This window comes from Mandrillus leucophaeus, unplaced genomic scaffold (genome assembly GCF_000951045.1).
Source record: "Mandrillus leucophaeus isolate KB7577 unplaced genomic scaffold, Mleu.le_1.0 Scaffold20, whole genome shotgun sequence".
Classification (NCBI taxonomy): Eukaryota; Metazoa; Chordata; class Mammalia; order Primates; family Cercopithecidae; genus Mandrillus; species Mandrillus leucophaeus.
In genome coordinates, this window is record NW_012102032.1 from 6482916 (window position 1) to 6502929 (window position 20014).

The 20014-nt window shown below is 39.8% G+C and overlaps 1 protein-coding gene across 1 annotated transcript in view; it reads right to left on the bottom strand.

Annotated features, from left to right (window-relative positions):
* Positions 1-2257: 2257 nt before the first annotated feature.
* PCTP (phosphatidylcholine transfer protein) overlaps positions 2258-20014 on the bottom strand; it is a 74895-nt gene continuing 57138 nt past the window's right edge. The window contains exon 6 of the mRNA XM_011979241.1: positions 2258-2489. Coding sequence (XP_011834631.1) covers positions 2409-2489 — 81 coding nt within the window. The 3' untranslated portion in view covers positions 2258-2408. The remainder of the gene's footprint in view (positions 2490-20014) is intronic.

Consider the following 20014-nt stretch of genomic DNA (forward strand, 5'->3'; position numbering starts at 1 on the left):
AATTTTAAAAGGAAAAGAATAGTCCATGTCTCAAGCTACAAACAACAAACTTCTCACTGGGCTCTCAGAGCTCCGATTAAAAGACTTCAGACATGCCCTGGACATAGAGGAAAAGATCAAGTATCTAATACCCTCCATATTGGACCAAGGGTCACAAATTTGGACAAATTATTTTTTTTCTTAAACAAGAAAAAAAAAGACATTAAAAAAATTTATGCACCTGGTGGGGATGAGCCCACTCTCCTTAGCATAAGAGCCATTTAGTTCCCCAAACAAGTTTATTTTGAACTTCACTTTTATTTTTTCTCCCAGATCCCTCTCTCTTGCTCCCAAATTCATTTGTATACTCAATGCTGTTTTTCTTCAAGGCACTATTAGACTAAAGATGAAAGAAAAAGATTGAAACATTAAAAAGGACTGGCAATGTTATAAAGTCTATACCATACTCTGGGTGTATCAAGGAATCTGGGGCTATAGATCCCAAGATGTTCCAAGAGGGAGTTTAGTGAGGCTTTGAGTTAGTCCCAGAGAACTTTCGGGTCATTCCTGGGCCCAAAGCTTTGGTATTCTCCGAGGCTAAATTTGTTCTCCAAGGAGACTAAATATGAAACCCAGGTCCACTTATCTCTGTGTTCAGGGACCGAGTGACCAAGTAAACGTCCAGCAGGCCTAATAAATGTTGATAACAAAAGCTTCTCTCCCACCATGAAGGAGTTCCAATTACAGTTTATCATTGCGTGAGACTTGACATTAGATACTTTGCATCGTTGCCTATAGTATTATCAGGCAAGCTGTAAAATGGAGCAGGAATTAGTTTGAGACATGCACTAATTAGTTTGAGACATGCACTGAGATGGAACAAGGAATAACTCTAAAGGTATGGGAGGTCAGGTAATGCCTACTGTCTTTGGGGCTGTACCTTTTTCCATCTTCATTTTAGAAATGGCTATACCAACAATTTGCATCTAGTAAGTGGCACTTACACTTAGATTGGTGGAAATTAACCAGTTTAACAGGCAGGTGTGTACACTCTCGGAGGTCTTCCTAAGCAAGAAGACCCAGGTCAGTAACTGGGTCACTGAAACTAGGATCTCCAGAATTGGGACTACTGCATTAGACAAGTTGATTGGTTGGATTAAAAATAGGACATCAAGGTTGCAGTTCTCTTCTATAGACTGAGTGAATGTAGGGGGAGAAGGTAAAAGAAGGGAGCTACCACCCAAACTTCGTCCCCTGTGGTCATGAATACCACCAGTAGACCTGAGATCTAATTGGCAGCAAGGAGTGTGGGAGTCCCTCAGACATCTGGCACCATTAAGTCTCAAGTCTAGACAGTAGACTTAACATGAAACCAGTCTGCAATAGGGAGTCATGCAACACTATTCATCTCCATCAGAAATAGTTCAGGTGGAGCTGTGCTTGCAGCTGTGGAGCATCAGCAGAGCTAGCTAGGACCAGCTGGGGACACAGAAGCAGTGAAAGCCAGGCTGGGGCTAATGCAGCATTGAAAAAGTTGTGTCTCTTGACATGTCCAAAACAGTTGCCACATAGGAGCTCTCTTGACAATTGTCTGGATTGCAATCCACTGAAAATAACATTTCCTATCACAAGGAATTGATATACAAGATTGACATGCAGAAGTGGACACTAGGAGCCATCGTTTTGCCTTGAAGTGAAAACCCAAGACTGCTGTTTACTTCTCTGGCAGTTTCTAATGTATATATTTACTTTCAAATTTTGCTTCTTCAGTGAATAAAAAAAGATCTGCTGATGAGAAGACAGGGAGAAGAAAGGAGAGCTCTGAGGCAGAAGCGTTGCCACCATTTTAATATCAGCACTTCCCAATCGCTACTTTTTAGTCATTTGAAAAAAAATGTTTTAAAGGATGAACTTAGTTGTATTTTCTTCTTAGAAATTTTAACTTTGGGCGTAGAATATTCTGTCAACGGTAAGACAACATATCCCATCTGGAATGACAGTGGAGGCCATTCTTAACTTTATCAGCAAAATAGAATAAATATTTGTAATACTAGGGTAAAAATTCTGACAAAGCATTATAGCTACTTACAGGAGAAAAAGTTTAAATTCTACCACTCTTGGACCAACTAAGCAACTGACTTCTAAAAATTTTGATAATCATAACTTCCAAGTGACAATGGCATTTTATTCATTAGAATGCGAGCTCCAAGAGGGCAGGGAATTTTGTCCGTTTTATTCACTGCTGTCTTTCCAGTACACAGATGATAGTGAACACATGGTAAATATTGTGAATAAATGAATTAATTCAGGGCTTATGAGAAAAAACAATGAGATAAGAAACGATACCTGCACCCATTTCAGTGTTTCAACAAGGACTCAGCTTCTTTTCTCATGTCTTTATCATGTTCTTCCTCTTCCTTCCACTCAATCTATTGCAGAGTGTTTGGGTTTGCCGAAAACTGGATGAGATCTCTCTGATTCTGAGCTTCCTGCTTGGTTCTGCTCTGATTCTAAAGAATCAAATGGAAAGGATGAGAGTAAGTACAGCCACAAAAATTCCTGGGGATACTTCAGGATGCACAGAATAAGGGGGTTTGGATAGTCATCAAAGGATGCAATTCTCCTCTAGTCTCTGGATCACGAGGAATAGAATGAAAGAATATGTTCTTAAATTGTGTTACGTGAATTGATTTTTATCTTCTTTCTCAAAAACCTTGCAAGGATAACCATATGCATAATTAACCCCCCCACTGAAATATTCCAACTGACAAAGGGTACCATTGTGCCATTTCCCACAAAAGGGTAACCATGCCTGTGGCTTCTTTCAGACTTGGATTATTGTAGGCTCTCTGGTCACCTTTTGTCCAAGAAGAGAAGGCCACAGTCAAGGTACTGATTCTGCCAAACTCAGTCAAACATCCTGAAATGTGTTCCAACGTTTGGAGTTTGACAAAATCCCAGCACATTTGGCTTGGGTCCCCTTTCCCCTTAATTGCTGAGCGCAAACAGAAAATGTAATCCATCTGCTTCACAGTCATTTTCCCAAAACTCATCCAAATGTTCCTCGATGAGAACTATTTGACGTCTTTGTCTTGTGGGCTTAACACCTTCCTTCTCACGTTTTGTTTCTTCGAACTAGGAAGCAGACAGAGCCAACAGTAACAGGACTCAGTTTCAAACACAAGACATAATCTGTAAAATCACGTGCTAGGGGTGGAGGGTCAAGAGTCTCACCTCCAGAATGACAGCTGTGAGATATCTGAGGGATAATTAAGGGAGCCTCTAGAACAATGATGTCCTTAGAAGGCAGGAGAGCACAGTTAACTGAGGATAGATTCCTTGCCACTTCATATCCACTGAGCCTGGGAGCCAACACCTCACCCCAGTTCCAGGGTGAGAAAGTCAGAGGCAGAAATTTCACTAATTTCTACTGTTTCGTGTTGGTCACTATTGTGAACACCCCAGCCTTGTAAACAAGGAGTTCACAAGATCCATCTAACATCCTTTTGTAAGACACTGAAACTCAAAATGAGACAAAAATGAGTTAAAGTCCTAACTAGTATGGTAATTACTAGTTTTGTGACCTTGGTCAATTTCCTTATCTCTGAACTCATGTTTTCCCTTTGTAAATAAAACTAAAAGTTTCCTGGCATATTTATTATGAGACTTAGGTAAGAGTATATAGTTTAGCACAGTAGCTAGCATTTAGAAAGTGCTAAATACAATAGCTATTTGTATTGTTGGTTTTTATGACAGCTTTGTTTTTTAGAACATTTTATCACACCAAAAAGAAGCTCCATATCCATTAGCATCACTCCCCATTTCTTCTTAATCCCAAGCAACTGCTAATTTACTGTTTGTATGGATTTGCGTATTCTGAACATTTCATGTACATGAAATGATATATAATCCTTTGTGAATGACTTCTTTCATTTGACATAATGTTTTCAAAGTTCCTCCATGTTGTAGCATGTATCAGTACTTCATTGCCAAATAATATTTCATTGTACAAATATACTACATTTTATTCAATTATCAGTCATTGGAAATTTGGACTATATACATTATTTGACTATTACGAATAATGCTCCTATGGACATTTACGTACAAGTTTGTGTGTTGACCTGTTTTTATTTCTTCTGTATCTATACTTAAGAGTAGAATTTCAAAGTCAAATGTTAACCTTTTGAACATTAAACCTCTGTGTTTAACGTTTTAAAAAACTGCTTTGTATTTTCCAAAGTGGCTGCACTGTTTAACATTTCCTTGTAGCAGTGTATGAGAACTCCAACTTCTTCATATCCTTGCCAACACTTGTTATTATTCATCTTTTTCATTATAGGCATCCTAATGGGTGTGAAGTGGCATCTCACTGCAGTTTTAATTTGCATGTCCCTGATTGCTAATGATGTTGAACATATTGTATGCACTTATTGGCCATTTGTATATCTTCTTTGGAGAAATATCTATTCAGATTATTTTCCATTTTTTAATTGAGTTTTTGTCTCTTGTTGTATCATTTCTTTACATATTTTAGATACAAGCCCCCCTGTAGCCTGAATGTGTTTCCTAAAAATTCATATGTTAAAATCTAATCACCAATGTGATAGTATTAAGAGGTATGGCCTTTAGGGCTGATTAAGTTATGAGAGTAGAATCCTCATGAATGAGATTAATGACCTCATGAAAGAAGTTCGAGGGAGCTGTTCATCCCTTTGGCCCTTTCATCCCTTCCATCATGTGAGGACCTAACAACAAGGCACTATCTTGGAAGCACAGAGTAGCTCTCACCAGTCCCTAGATTTGCTAGTGCCTTGATATTGAATGTCCCAGCCTCCAGAACTATGAGAAATAGATTTCTATTACTTATAAATTACCTGCTCTGCAGTATTTTGTTATAGCAACAGGAATGCCCCTTATCAGATGTACGATTTGCAGAAATTTTCTCCCATTCTGTGCATTGTCTTGTCACTTTCTTTATGGTTTCTTTTGAAGCACAAAAGTTATTAATTTTAATAAAGCTACATTTATCTATTTTGTTTATTTTGTACTTAAGCGTTTTGTGCTATGTCTAAGACATTATTGGCAAATCCATAAAAAAATTTGCCCCTATGTTTTCTTCTAAGAATTTTATAGCTTTAGCTCCTACATTTAAGGTCTTTGATCTGTTTTGAGTTAATTTTTATATATGGTAGCAGGGGATCTAATTTCATTATTTTGCATATGGATATCCATTTGTCTCACTTGAGAAAGCTTATTCTTCCCCCATTGAATTTTCTTGATACTCCTTCATGGAAAATCAATTTATTGTAATTGAGAGAGTTTATTTCTGGATCCTCAATTCTATCCTATTGATTTATATATCAATCCTCATGCCAGTACAACACTGTCTTAATTACTGTAGATTTATAGCAAGTTATTTGTAGTAAGTTATTATTTTAGGCAGGGTCTCACTCTGTTAGTGCAGTGGAGTGATCACAGCTCACTGAAGCCTCAACCTTCTGGACTCAAGCAATCCTACCACCTCAGCCTCCCAAGTAGCCAGGATGACAGGTGCACACCACCACGATTGGCTAATTTTTTGTTTATTTATTTTGTGGATTTGGGATTCCCTATATTTCCTAGGCTGGTCTTGAACTCCTGGACTAAAACGATCCCCCCACTCTCCTACCTCAGCCTCCCAAATTGCTAGGATTACAGGCATGAGCCACTGCACCCGGCCTGTAGTAAATTTTTAAATCAGGAACTGCAAATCTTCCAATTTTGTTCTTCTTTTTCAAGATTGTTTTTCTATATATAAAATCATATATCTTCAAACAGATAGTTTTGCTTTTTCCTTTCCAATCTTAATGTCATTTATTTCTTTTTCTTGCCTAATTACCCTGACTAAAGCCTCCCGCACAATTTTGAATAGGAGTGATAAGAGCAGACACCTTGGTCTTATTTCTGATCTTAGGGGGAAAGCTTTTAGGCTTTCACAATTAATTAAGTATGATGTTAGCTGTGGTTTGTTCATAAACACACTTTAGTAGGTTGGGGAAGTTCCCTACTATTTCTAGTTTGTTATGTGTTTTCTGTCATGAAGGGGTGTTGCTGTTGTTAAACAACAATGCCACTGTTTTCTTTTTCCCTTTTTTCCTCTCTTCTTTCTTTTTTTTTTCTCTTTTTCTCTTTTTTTTTGATTTCTTTCCAGAGCCTGGTAGGACACCAGGACAACATCAGGAAAGAGGAAGCCACAGGCTGCCATGCATTCACTCCCTGAAGTGCCCTATGAGCCAGCATCTGCCACCTCCTTCCTCCTGTCCACCCTTCTGACCTGGCAGTGCCCTTGCTGTTCTGGCACAAGATGCACCCCTACCACTTTGATCTGCTTCACTGGCTTACCGTCTTCTAGTTTTGGGTCTGTGGCTTCCTGTCACTCTTCTTCATGGTTCGGATCTCTCTTTTCTACCTCTTTCCAGGTGTCCTATACTGCTTTGGCAGCTACTGGTGTTTGGAAAGCTAAAGGCTATTTTTCAGACAGAAGAATTTCCTTTTCACTCCTGTACCCAATTTAATTCCACAAATATTTCATGACCACTTTTTTTTTTTTTCCCTGCCAGTCTTTGTTCTTGTTTGATCCTGGTAATCTTCACAATAACCCTATGAAGCTGTTTTTGGTTTGACCCATTTTACAGAAGAGAAAACAGAGCCTCCATATAGCTAAGTAGTTTTTCCAAGGTTACATGCATAGTAAGTGGTAGAACCAGAATTTGTTTACAGATCTGCAAGATCTATCTGCTTAGAGCAAAAAAGAGTGATACTCACACAGTGACTAATGCTGAGATAGAACTCAGGGCACCAGGTACCATGTTGGAATAGCCAGGAGGAGCTGGAAAAGTGGTCTTGTTTAAAACCCGAGGCTGCTATTGATCTGGCCTCTGCCAACTTGTCTCACCTTATCTTTCAAAAAACACATGCCTATCCACCCAAGACATGCTGAACCATATCATGCGATCTCCATTTCTGTGGTTTTTCATGTACTGGTCCCTCCACTTCAGCCAAACTGCCTACCCCATGGAACTGCGAACTTTCAGATGCCTGGCTAACGCCTCTACCTTGGATTCATTTCTTCTTAAAAGTATTTCTGACCCGCCCCGAGCTGTGCTCCATCATATCCTGTACATACCTGTGTCATGGTACTTACCATACGTATGTCTTACTCCCTTTCCCTCTCCCCTATGACCAATCACCAATAAACCATGAGTCCCTAAAGGCAGAGTCATGGTTAGTTTTCCTCTGTAACCCCTAGGACCCAGGATAGTTCCTGGCTCATAGTGCATTCTTCGACATGGATTCTTGAATAACTAATTGAAATCTTTGGGATGAGCTCTTGTAGACAGATACCCTCTCTGACTAGATTTAAATTTTCTTTCTGCCCAAATAGATTAAAAGGTGTGACATTTTCTTAGTCTCTTTCATACTGAGGAATCTGAATTCTAAACCAGGGAGTGCAAGCCTGTGAAATTTGAGCCTAAGACAATAAAGTTACTCTTCCACTTTGTACATGACAACTCGCAGTCACCAGTTCTCCATGAGGCAAACCTCACCAAAGATGATAATCCAAACGAGGAAACCAAGGACCTCACTTTAAATGCACAGCAATAGCACCCTCCCATTGTATTGGAAGAACTGACCTTCTTAGGTGCTTCACCACATCCAGGGATCTGCAGTCAAGGCCACCTTTAGGTTAAAAAGCACAAGATGGTCATTTCTTCAACTATTAAACAAAATAATAACTTGACTTCTGGCTCAATGCCAGCTCAGGGAAAATAAGCCAACTGCAAGAAGAGGAACTTTCTGGACTCTGTGGCAACTCTTAGAGCAAAGTTTTAGCACAGCTACTTTTTGCTTTCTCCTCCAAGAGAAAGCTGTGAGGTCAGGTCCAGGATGACAATACCCAATAACCCCCAAAAGACTCCTGGTTTTAATCCTTGCCAATTTCCCTCCAAGTCCTGGCACAACTTGGGCTGAAAACACACATGCTATTTTCATTTAAGCATGAATGCTGAACCACTGGGTATTTTTTTCCTGGGTTTTCTGTTAACTCTGTCTACAAAATGTGGTTTTAAGAAATATTACTCCTGGTCATTTATCTAACAGACCATACTGTGATCTGTAAGCTCCATCTTTCTTGCAGCTTTCACATTCTATTAAAATGGGATCTTTTACCAGGAAATTTACTCAGACGGGGGAGTTCATTTGAGGTTAAAACTGTAAAGTGGCCAATTATCTCTCAGTCATTGGTTGCATATGATCTTTACCCCAAGCTTTGGAAATAAAGACAACATTTAGCAAACGTTCTGCTCCAAAGCTAATGTTTTGGAAAGAATAACAGCATGTTGGGAATAAATTACATGGTCTTTAGTGCATTTTAGTGTTATTGCCTGTTAACACGCAGCATGGTGTGCCAACTCATAAGAGAACTCCAGTCTTCTAGGGAATCGATTTCTGATTTGTTGAGCTGATGGCGTCCGTGTTATATCATTGAACAGACGAGGAGTACAGGGGGCCATGTCTGTCAGACCTCACCTAGGGGAAGCTATGACTCATAGGCTGTCTTTTCATTCTGATACTATCCAGACCATTAACACACCATGGGTAACGGCATATGAGGTCTTTCATCTAGGACTATCCAGTTACCCACTCATGAACTATACTGATCCTAAAAGAGTCATTTAATATACCTAAATCAAGTAACTAGCCTTGCTAAAAGGCCTACTAGGTACGAGGTTTTGGGCCAGGCTCTGTAGAAGAATAGTAGGATGCTTAAAGAGAGACTTGATTCCATTTATATGAAATATCCAGAATAGACAAATTCATAGAGACAAAAATTACATTAGTGGTTTCCTAGACCTGGGAGGACAGGAGGATTGGAGAGTGTTGTCTAAAACATTTGGGATTTCTTTGGGGGTGATCATGAAAATGTTATAAAATTGATTAAGATGATGGCTGCCGAACTCTGTGAATATAATAAAAGCCATTGAAGCATATACTTTAAATGGGTGAATCATATGTGAGATATGTGAATATCTCAATAAAGCTATTAAAAAATTAAAGAAGAACCTTGTCCTCACAAAGAGAGGAAATGTTAGTAATTTAGGTAGAAAGCACTAAGGACTAGAGACAGGTACCACAAAATGCCAAGGGAAATCCAAAACTGTGTAACTTCCATTAGACTTTGTAGGATTTCCTTTCTTTGGGGATTGTTTCACTCTGTCTTTGGTTTCAAAAGATGAGAGGTCATGTTTAGGTCTTTGAGGGTAGGAGCAGAAAGATAGCTCTTAATAACTGAATAAATAAAAAATTCGTGATACGACAGCAAAAGATGTACTGGGAGCATGAACACCAGACTTGGACCTGCTGGCAGGGTCCCAATGCAAGCCAGCCTCAAACCTCTCTTGTAGCTGGTTGCAAGCAAGGTGTTTTATTTCAAGGGAAAAGGAGTCAGAGATTTTTTTTTCCTTTAGACTAACAAGAAACTGCCTGTTACTCTACCTTCTCCAGTCTAAAGACAATTTTACTGAAGAGCACCATCCCCACACCTACTCAATCTCCCACATTTCTGGGACAAAGGTATCTAGGATCAGAGCAGCCCACGAAATAAATAAGCAACAATTAGCCCTGTGGTAACTTGTAAGCCAAAATGTTACTCCATGCACAGACAACTCAGGTGTGCACTGTTGTTCAGGCCACACCTGCTGCCATAGAAGGATAAATTGTATTTCAGGCTTAAGTGATCTATCTTTCAGTGAGGTGGGCTTGTTTTATTTTAAAAGATGTATTTCCATATTTACCTTCGCTGAACTCCCTCTCTACTATCTTTTTTTATTATTTCCCCAAATTTCCAATATTTAGCCAAAAGCAAAATTATCCAGTGTATTTACTATAAATAATTCCAAATAATGTCAAATATAATCATGCTTTTTAAACTTTTAAACTAATTTAAATATCTTAAATATTATAGTAAATTGCTTTTGTGCATAACATTGAACTTTCAAGCCGCAATGCACATAAGCATTTTGGAGAAGTTTACAAAGAGATTATTCTACTGGGCTGTGGACCTGAATTCCAGGCTTAGTTTACTCAGTAAGTGTGGGCCTCTTTTCTTCCTGAGGATCTGCCCACAATTTTGCGCTGTTCTTCGTTTCTGAGTTTCTCAAAGCTGAAACAGAGGCTGAGCTGAGGGTTCAGTAAAAAAAAGGTGGTAGAGCACGCATCAGAGAGCCCCAAACTCCACTTGCCTTCTAGAGGCGCCTATGACACCATTCTGTCCCCTGGATGACAGTTCTGCTAGTTCCACACTGGAGTACTTTGAAGCTTATGGGTCAAAGTAAACTGAGTGGCGTGGTGTCTGTTTTGCCCCTGTGAGCCCCTTTTTCCTGGGATATGTGGAGACAGCGTTCCTTTCTCCAGCGTTCATCGCCACCCGCCTTCCATGACAGTGCGAGCATTGACTTTGGGAAGTTGCCAAATTCCTAGTGTGGTCCTTGAACCCTTGACCTTCCAGGCAAAGGCAATGATGCTACCAGCTGAGCGACACAGACCTATTTCCTGCGTCAATGACTAAACAGATCCAAAGGTATGTGAGGCATTTCTTTCCCCCCCGACCTTGTCCAGCCTTGGCACAGCTGCTGGCACAGCCAGAGGTGCCTGCCCCTGGGAGCAGCTGCTGAGTGTCTGCCAAGCCTCCGGAGGGCAGAGCTGTTTGTCAGCTGGTTAGTGCATTTTTTTTTTTTTTTTACCTTGGATCTCCTTACCTGAAAATAACTAGAATAAAACTCATTTTAATGAACAGTTTTGATCTTTTTTTCTTCTGTTTTTCCTCTTATCTGATCCTGTTTTCTGTTTTATTCTTAACGGGAACCATTAACACATGACAGGGTAGACAAATGTGCATGTCCCTTCATTTTCAAACCTCCTTCTTCCTCTAAAATGGATATGAATAAGCTCACACTCTAGAATGGAGATTAAAATATCAGCGTGTCAGCAAAATTAAGACAGAAAAGAAGCAACAGGCTTTGTAATCGACACATTGAATTCTCTTTTGAAACAATTTTTCTTTTTCTTTTTTTTGACACAGGGTCTTCCTTCCTCTGTCACCCAGGCTGAGGTGCAGGGACACGATCTCTCGTCACTGCAGCCTTGACTTCCCAGGCTCAAGTGATCCTCCCACCTCAGCCACCTGAGTAGCTGGAACCACAGGCATGTGCCACTATGCCCGGCTATGTTTTTATTTTTAGTAAAGACAAGGTCTCATTGTATTGTCCAGGCTGGTCTTGAACTTCTGGGCTCAAGAGATCCTCTGGCCTCAGCCTCCGAAAGTTCTAGGATTACAGGCATGAGCCACCATGCCCAGCAAGGAATATTTTTAAGGAATATGTGACAACATGGAAAAACACTCACTCTATTGTCTGATTACAGTTACGTAAGAATGGATGATGCACAAGCAAAGACTATCCTGTATTCCACAAGCCAAAAGTGGAATGTGAATATTTTCTTTATTAAACTTCTGGCCAAGCACGGTGGCTCACAGCTGTAATCCCAGCACTTTGGGAGGCCGAGGCAGGCAGACCACCTGAGATCAGGAGTTCGAGACAAGCCTGGCCAACATGGAGAAACCCTGTCTCTACTGAAAATGCAAAAATTAGCTGGACATGGTGGTGCACACCTGTAATCCCAACTACTCAGGAGACTGAAGCAGGAGAATCACTTGAACCTGGGAGGCGGAGGTTGCAGTGAGCCAAGATCGCGCCACTGCAGCACCCCAGCCTGGATAACAGAGCAAGATTCTGTCTCAAAATAAATAAATAAATAATGTACTTCTTTTAATGTCATTATAATATTGTTTAATTAGCATTTTTTTAAAATAAGAGAGGAAAGGAAAACAGTGTAGCAAATCACAAGCACACACAAAACTGCCCTGCTCATTTTTAATTTGGTGGGTTGATTACTGGATATAAAACAAAACCTCATTCTACTATTCTTTTCTTTCTTGCTCTTCCTTTGCAAGGCACAACTCAACCCCTTTGGTACCAAGAAGTGAGCAACTGAGTTCAGGTCTGTTCTCAATCACTCTGGGAGCAGCTCACATTTCCAGGATTCACTGTGACTGCCCAGTTTCCTCATGGGGAGGAGTGATAACTCTCCTGACTACGGAAAGGCACATCACTGATTCTCGTTCAGAAGGGGTGATTTAGAACTTTTTCTAACTAAAGGATCCTTCTCATCTCTGAGTGACAGGGCTGTGAATTCCCAAAGCCTTGGCAAAGCACCCAGATTTTCTTTCCAGCTTACTCCCAATCCAATAAGACGGGGTGAAAAGGACTAAATGACGCAGATTTAGCCTGGACATCCTGGACTCCAAGCCAGGTGAGGCTCCATCTCAATAAGTCCATCGTCTTCCTCAGAGTCTGAGTTCAATATTCTTAAGTCAGCCTTGCAACATGGTGGTTAATGTTGAAAATGGTGACTTTGGCTGAATGGGCTCCACTGGAAATGTTGACAACCTGATAAATTTTTTCAAATTGTTGACCTCACACCTTCTCCTGGTGCTTTCTTTGAAGCTATGGGGCAGGTGAGGAATCTAATCTAATACTCCCACATTGCATGCTTTCATATAGCTGTTGTAGCCAGCCTTGGCAACAAAATGTCTGGGCTTAAATCTTGGCACATCATTTGCTAACCTGCTTAACATCTCTGAGCATCATTTTCCTTCTTTGTAACATGGGGGAAATACTAGTGCCTACTACCTCTTATGGGTGTTGTGAGGGTAAAATGAAGTGATGCCTGTAAGGTATTCCCATAGTGCTTGGCACACAGTGCGGTCTCAATAAATGTTGGTAGTGATGTTTGTAATTATTATTATTATCATCTTTATTCTATTACCCCTCCATTCTTTACTTTATTCACCTCAAAGTGAACTAGAAGCACCTTGATATGGAGATGAGGGCAGGAACCTGGAATCAGATCTCTTCAGTTCTACTCACTGAATGGCCTTTCACATCTGAATCTACTTCCACATCTGTAAAATACAGATCACGACGCCCACCTCAGAGCACTACCAGGAAGAGTCAATGCAATAAAATACAGGAAAATGCTTGATACATACTAAATGCTCAGTAAATAATGGTTGAACCGGGACTTAGGTTTGGGTCACTCACCCAGATTGTCCCATTTTAACCTGGGTTTCAACTAAAGGAGAAGGCATCCCACCCTCCTCTAGGTCACTTCCAGCAAAAACCAGCAGGACAAGGGAGCCAAAACATTAGCAAGCTTTTGGCAGATGCCTGACAAGGAGTGTGATCACAAGACCTCCGTGCAGAATTTTGACAACCGAATGTGCAAATTACACTTATTCAAGCTGAAATATCACCCAAGTGTGTTTTGGAACCACAGTGACCACATCCCAGCTGGACTGTGGAAGTGAAGCTGTCCAGCCAAGAGTTTTATTATTTTTATTTAAAAGTGTGAATCATCAGACAAGCAATGCTCTCCAGCCAGGTGCTGTATTGAGATTCCACGTCAATATCTACTTTTTTGGCAGTCGAGCAAAGTGAAGGTGCCAATGAGAAATTGTTCTGGGTCTGGAGAGATCTCTGGTTTAAGCAGGGTCACCTTGGGACTATCTCTTAAACGGCCTAGGACTCAGTTTCCTCATGTGTAAAATAAAATGACAATAGGAAATGCTGCATAAGTGGTTGTCAGGATTAAATGAGGTAATGTGTGAAAAGTGCTTGGAAGAGAACATAGTAAGTGCTAGATATGTGTTTGCTATAATGATAACAATTAGTGTGCTAAGGCCTTTGGGATTTTCAAAAGGCATCATGTTTTTATATCTCTGTAATAGGTTTGTATTCTATTTGGAGGAAAGACTTTGTATGTAGCAAAGGAAATGGTGACACTGAACTGTTTGCAATATATGGCAACTGAGCGTGATTCCTATAGTCTGAGTGGCTAAGAACAATTCTGTGCGGAAGAAAACATTAGAAGTAGGCCATGCCGAAAATGTAGAAATTGAAGTAATTGATAGGGAGAGAAGGGCATTTTATGGATGGGGAATAGCTTGGGAAAACTGTCCGGCCTCCCCTGATGTCTTTAAAGAACTCTGGCAGCTTGGGTGTAACTCTGCAAAAAAAGAAAAATCCAAGATTTTAAGACTGCTTAAACTGCCTAATTTCACCTGTTCCACATATTAATTCTTGCTTTTATTCTCCTGGTTATTAAGCCACTAACTCTCACTGCCCAGCTATTGTTTTATCCTAGTGTTGACCCATTAGCTCAACACATAGTTCTGTCTTTAAATTTTAAACCCCAATTTCCCTCCTGACTATGGTTTCCTCCAGTGGACTCTTAGGGAAGCATCCCAACAGGTTGACACAGTCATCCAAAATCTTTTTTCCAAATACCACATCCACAGGGAGCTCCTACAAATCTCATGAACTGGATATGGGTACACAGTGAGAGGCTCTGTTATGTTTTAGGGACAACGAGTAGAACAGGTTGAGTCCTGTGATAAAGGCAGTAGAGGATAATAAAAGCACATTTCACTCACATACAATGAAAGAGCTTCCTAGAAGCACAGACAATTCAGTAGGACAGGCCCCCTACCCCTGGAGTCTCAGTAGATGGGAAAACCAGGGCTCTAGATTTTATAGGTAGGTGGATATGCAACTATGCCCAGAAACCTCCCCAGTGACTCTCATCCAAATTTTACCACTGGTTTGCTCAGCCTTCCCAGTGCTTAACTACAATGACTTTGCTTGGCCAGGCACAGTGGCACAGGCCTATAATCCCAATGCTTTGTGAAGCCAAGGCAGGAGGATCACCTGAGGCCAGGAGTTTGCGACCAGCCTGGGCAACATAGTGAGACCCTGTCTCTACAAAAAATAAAGATTAGCCAACATAGTGGTGCATGCCTGTGGTCCCAGCTACTATGGAGGCTGAGGTGAGAGAATCATTTGAGCCCAGGAGTTTAATGTTGCAGTGAGTGATGATCCCACCACTGCACTCCAGTCTGGGTGAAAGAGACCCTGTCTCTTAAAAATAATGGTAATACTGACTTTGCTTCCTGCTTTGAATAATGTTATGTATCTACCAACTATAAGGTAAATTTCTAAATGGTAACAGCTTTATTTCTTTCTGCTGTTTTGTTTTTAATGTTTTTACAGAGCTAAACTCTGTACTTGGTGTGTATAGAGAAAACACATACACAACACAACAAAAACAGTAACAACAAAGGCAAAATAAGAACACTCTGGGCCAGGCACTGTGGCTCATGCCTGTAATCCCAGCAATTTGGGAGGCCGAGGCGGGTGGGTCACGAGGTCAGGCGATCGAGACCATCCGGGCCAATATGGTGAAACCACATCTCTACTAAAAATACAAAAATTAGCTGGGCATGGTGGCACACACCTGTAATCCCAACTACTTGGGAGACTGAGGCAGAAGAATCGCTTGAACCCAGGATGCGGAGGTTGCAGTGAGCCGAGATCGTGCCACTTCACTCCAACCTGGGAGACAGAGCGAGACTCCATCTCAAAAAAAAAAAAAACAAACAAACAAACAAAAAAAAACAATCTGAGAATGCTCTGATTTTGAGAAACAATCTCAAGTCATAGGTTCCATTCCTGGTTCTACAATTTACTAACTGAGATATCAATATGTTACAAAATTTTCTAAGCTTCCCTCCCTATCCACAAAATAGAGATTATGACATCTGCTTACCTTAAGGGGTATAGTAATACAGAGAAATAATACATGTGATATCATACATAAAGAAACATTTCAAATAAAGGAAAAATAACTCAATCTAAATTTATAAAGAGTTTGTGTTTTCTTTTTTTGAGAAGAGAGAAAACGAGGATAATCACTATTTTGAAGACTACAAAGGGAAAATTCTAAATATTATTTTTTCATGTCAGAATTTTATTTTATCATTTGGACACAGAGAAGAAGTAAGCTAATGAAGAGCGTTACTTCATAGCCTTTGGCCAAAAGTGTCTTTTTTACCCCAAGGTCGGAGAAGACTAGTGATGTAGAATTTAGGGTTGGCTGCGTTTTTGCTCACTTTGCATTGTGTGGTTTTTTCTTGAACACCATTGCCTCACCAGGTATTGAAGAGAAATATGTTACAGTAGTTGGCCAATATTGGATTGGCTCAAGCCCATTTTTCTTAGCTGACCTCTTAGAAACTATACATAAAATATGCTGGGCGGGGTTGAGGGGAAGGAAATTCCTTTGTTTTTTGAGGAAGTGTTAGCTTTGGCTCATTCCAGGATGGACCTTCCAGGGTTCTCAAGTTTTCCTTTCTCTTAAAGATCTTTCTTTAAGACATATTACTGCCCCTTAGTTATAGCAGGATTAAGGTCCAGTGTAATGCTGCTAAGCTTTGGACAAAGAGAAAGGAGTCCGACTTGCTGGCTAATCTGAGTGATTAGGAATAACGTGCTAACATCCAAACTCTGTGAGCTTTGGGTTGATGTGACCCTTGTTTTGCCTCATGTGCTTCTCATAACTGCAATAAAGCATAAGAAGGCCAGTGACCAGTGTGGAAATGTGAACCGCAACCTATTAAGTTCATATTATTTGCCAGACTTTTCTAGGCCTTTTGGTTAAGTTATTTGATCTTTGTAGCAAAGACAGAGCCAACATGGATGAGTTACCTCCTTTTTATGGATGAGTAAACTCATGTCAAATAATTTGCCTAAAATCAGATGGCTGATAAGTGGTAGAGAATGCTTCTCAGAGAAAGTGAGGTTAATCCAAGTTCTGATGGAAGTGAGGCGTGTCAACCATCCTATGGACTTATAAAGGCATTTTATGCATTGCATTTGGCAATTCATAAATTAAAAGTAACTTGACCCAGAGGACTGAAGACTTGGGTTCCAAACCTTGGTCTAATATTTATAAGCTATGTGACCCTGGACAAATCACTTCATATATTTGAGTTGAAGCACTCTACCTCAATGCTGTTCAGACGATTAAAAGATATAATATACATAAAGCTATCACAAGACTTGGGACTTAGGAGGCATTTAAATTGTAGTCACCACCATCGTTATCATCATTATTAAAAGCATCACTTTCACCAACACGGTAATTATCATTATTGCTCATATCTACTTTATTTACCCTTATAATTTTAGAGGGCTATAATAAGATAATGAATGTGAAAATGCTTTGTACCAAAATATTAAAAGCACTTAAATCTGGGGGAGATTCAAATATAATTTTCAAATGTAATAGATGGAATTCAAGAGAATTACTGTGAATTCCACAGTAGCCTTGACTCAAGTTACTCTAGAGTCTTAACCCTGAAAATGCTGAAAGTTGACTTAAAGTGAAAAAGCAAACATATTTCACTAATCTTCAGATCATGGTGTTGGCACTTCTAAAGGCCAACTATATATTGATTGCTCAGTTAATTATTGACTTCATATTAAAGCTTTAACAAGAAGGTCTATCAAATATTCTACAGCACATTTCATCAAAAAGGGTGAGGTAATAGTCAGACATTTACTGTTTTATATAAGGCAATGTTCTCTTAAACCTATGAATAGGGAGAAAAATAAGGATCTAAAAATTTTCTTTGTACCCAAAGGAGATGGGAAGGAGGGAAAGAGAGTCCATGTTTAACTAAACTTGCACATACGATTCTGAGACATATGTCAGTCTTGCCAAGCCCCATGTGAAAAAGGAATAGCGACTAAGACATAGAATGCCAATGACTAGTTTCTGCCAGTAGAAATCTATGGGTTGTTTAGTTTTATAAACAATTCTGAGAACTCAGCCTTTAATGAACACAGCTGCTGCCAACTCAGTGGTTTCCAAGAAGCAGTCATGGTGATGATAAAGAAATCCCATATCTATTGACATGGTTTTACTGCTGTAAAGGCTAGACTATCATTAATAGCTCATTTTTGAAGACTCTATTATGGCCTAACTTCTGCATCAAAGGAGAATTCTGGAAATCAGGAGGAAACTTCCACCGTCACAATCACCATCTCCCTCATTCTTCGCATGTTCTGATATACTTTGTTTTGCTATACATCTATATAAGTTTCATTTTTGACACAGGGAACATTGCATCAAATGCAGTCTGAGTCATTAGCAGATTAGCACTCATCTATGACCTGTGTGAAACTTAGCAATATCAAAAGTCAAGTCTTCTTAGGTCTCAATTGAGAAATCTCTGTCTCTTCCAAAAACATCTTTTTCACAATGAAGCTGACAACATTTTCCTGTTCTGTAATATATGTGAAATGGAAGGCACAACCTTGTATAAATACTTACACAAACACAAACATTGTAATAGTGATGTCTACACTCCCATCTAAAACTCAGCAGATATTAACATGTTCCTGTCCAGTCCCGAGGTTTAACTTGGAGACTTCCTTCCTTAATTCCTCACCCTGACCTCATTAGTTGTACAGATGTCCACTTGAAACTTGAGCGGATTCTCAGGTTATCAAGGAGGGTCATCGTCCTAGGGTAGGATGTTGTTTCCTACCTGGCAGTCTTATTCTAATCCTATATTCAGATGGTATTTTCAGAGGGTAAATTCAGTGGTAATTTTCTGGCTATGGTATACTGCTAAATGTTTAAAAACTAGCTTCCCCAACACACAGTCTTGTTTTGTACCATTCGCCAATTTCTCTGATATAAATACTCCTACCACATATACATTTAAGTCACCAACGTAACGGTACTGAACTTGGATTTGGGAAGACATGTACACAAAAGTTTCTTGCAAGCCAGTATGAACCAGTACCTCCAGCACATCACTGTCATAAGGTCCTTCTCCTGGTTTATTGCTCTGGCACTCTCTGTAGAGGATCATTCTCAAATATGAAACCCAGGGCTCCAAATTTTGAGTCTAGATCCCTTCTCTTTCTGTTTTTCTTGCTTGCCTTTCTAAAAGCTCTTACTATACTTCTATTTTCTAATAATAGGACTCTGTGGCCCATGGCCCATTTTAAACAACTTAAGGCCCTTTGGAAAACAAGAAGCACTTGGCAAGTTATTTATCTTTCTAAGGAGGTAAGGAGAACCAACCCTGTGTTAGCCTGTTTCCCTTCACTTGGAGAAGAATAAAAATGTTTTCATTCTTTAGGATGTATCCCTCTCCCCAAAAATGAGGCCAAAGAGATTTCTCTAAAGTCACACACACACACACACACACACACGGAGAGAGAGAGAGAGAGAGAGAGAGAGAGAGAGAGGGACTATAACTGGAGTTCTCACACCCTACTTCAAAAGCAGTGCCAAATCAAACAAAATTCTCTTCCAATAGATTTAATAGGTACAATATGAGAAACTACTCCCAGCAATGTGAAGAGAGTCAAATCTGGTGCCAAATGGATACACATTTTTAAATTGTAGTGTGTAGATCTGTATTCTTACTAAATGTGTCTTTTTTCTTCTTGTTTTTAAACCTTCTGTCAGAGGTACATTAAACTCTCCTATCGTATATATGTGTGTGTGTGTGTGTCTACACACACACGGAATACTATGCAGCCATAAAAAGAATGACATCATCTCCTTTGCAGCAACATGGATGGCGCTGGAAGCCATTATCCTACATGAACTAACTCAGAAACAGAACATCGAATACTGAATGTTCTCACTTATAAGTGTGAAGTAAACAATGGGTACACATGGACATAAAGATGGAAAAATAGACACTGGGGACTACAAAAGGGGGGAAGGTGGAAAGGAGGACAAGGTTGAAAAATTGCCTACTGGGTACAGTGTTCACTATTGGGTAATGGGTACATTAGAAGCCCAATCCTCACCCATTATGCAATATACTCATGTAACAAAAAAACACATATATCACCTGAATCTAAAATAAAATAGTTTAAAAATAAACTAGGAAAATAATTTGAGAATGAGGAGATGTATACTTCTGTTTATCTATTGACGTAAAACAACCCATCCCCAAATTCAGTTGCTTAAAACAAAACAAAACAAGAAGTTCCCCACAATGATTCTG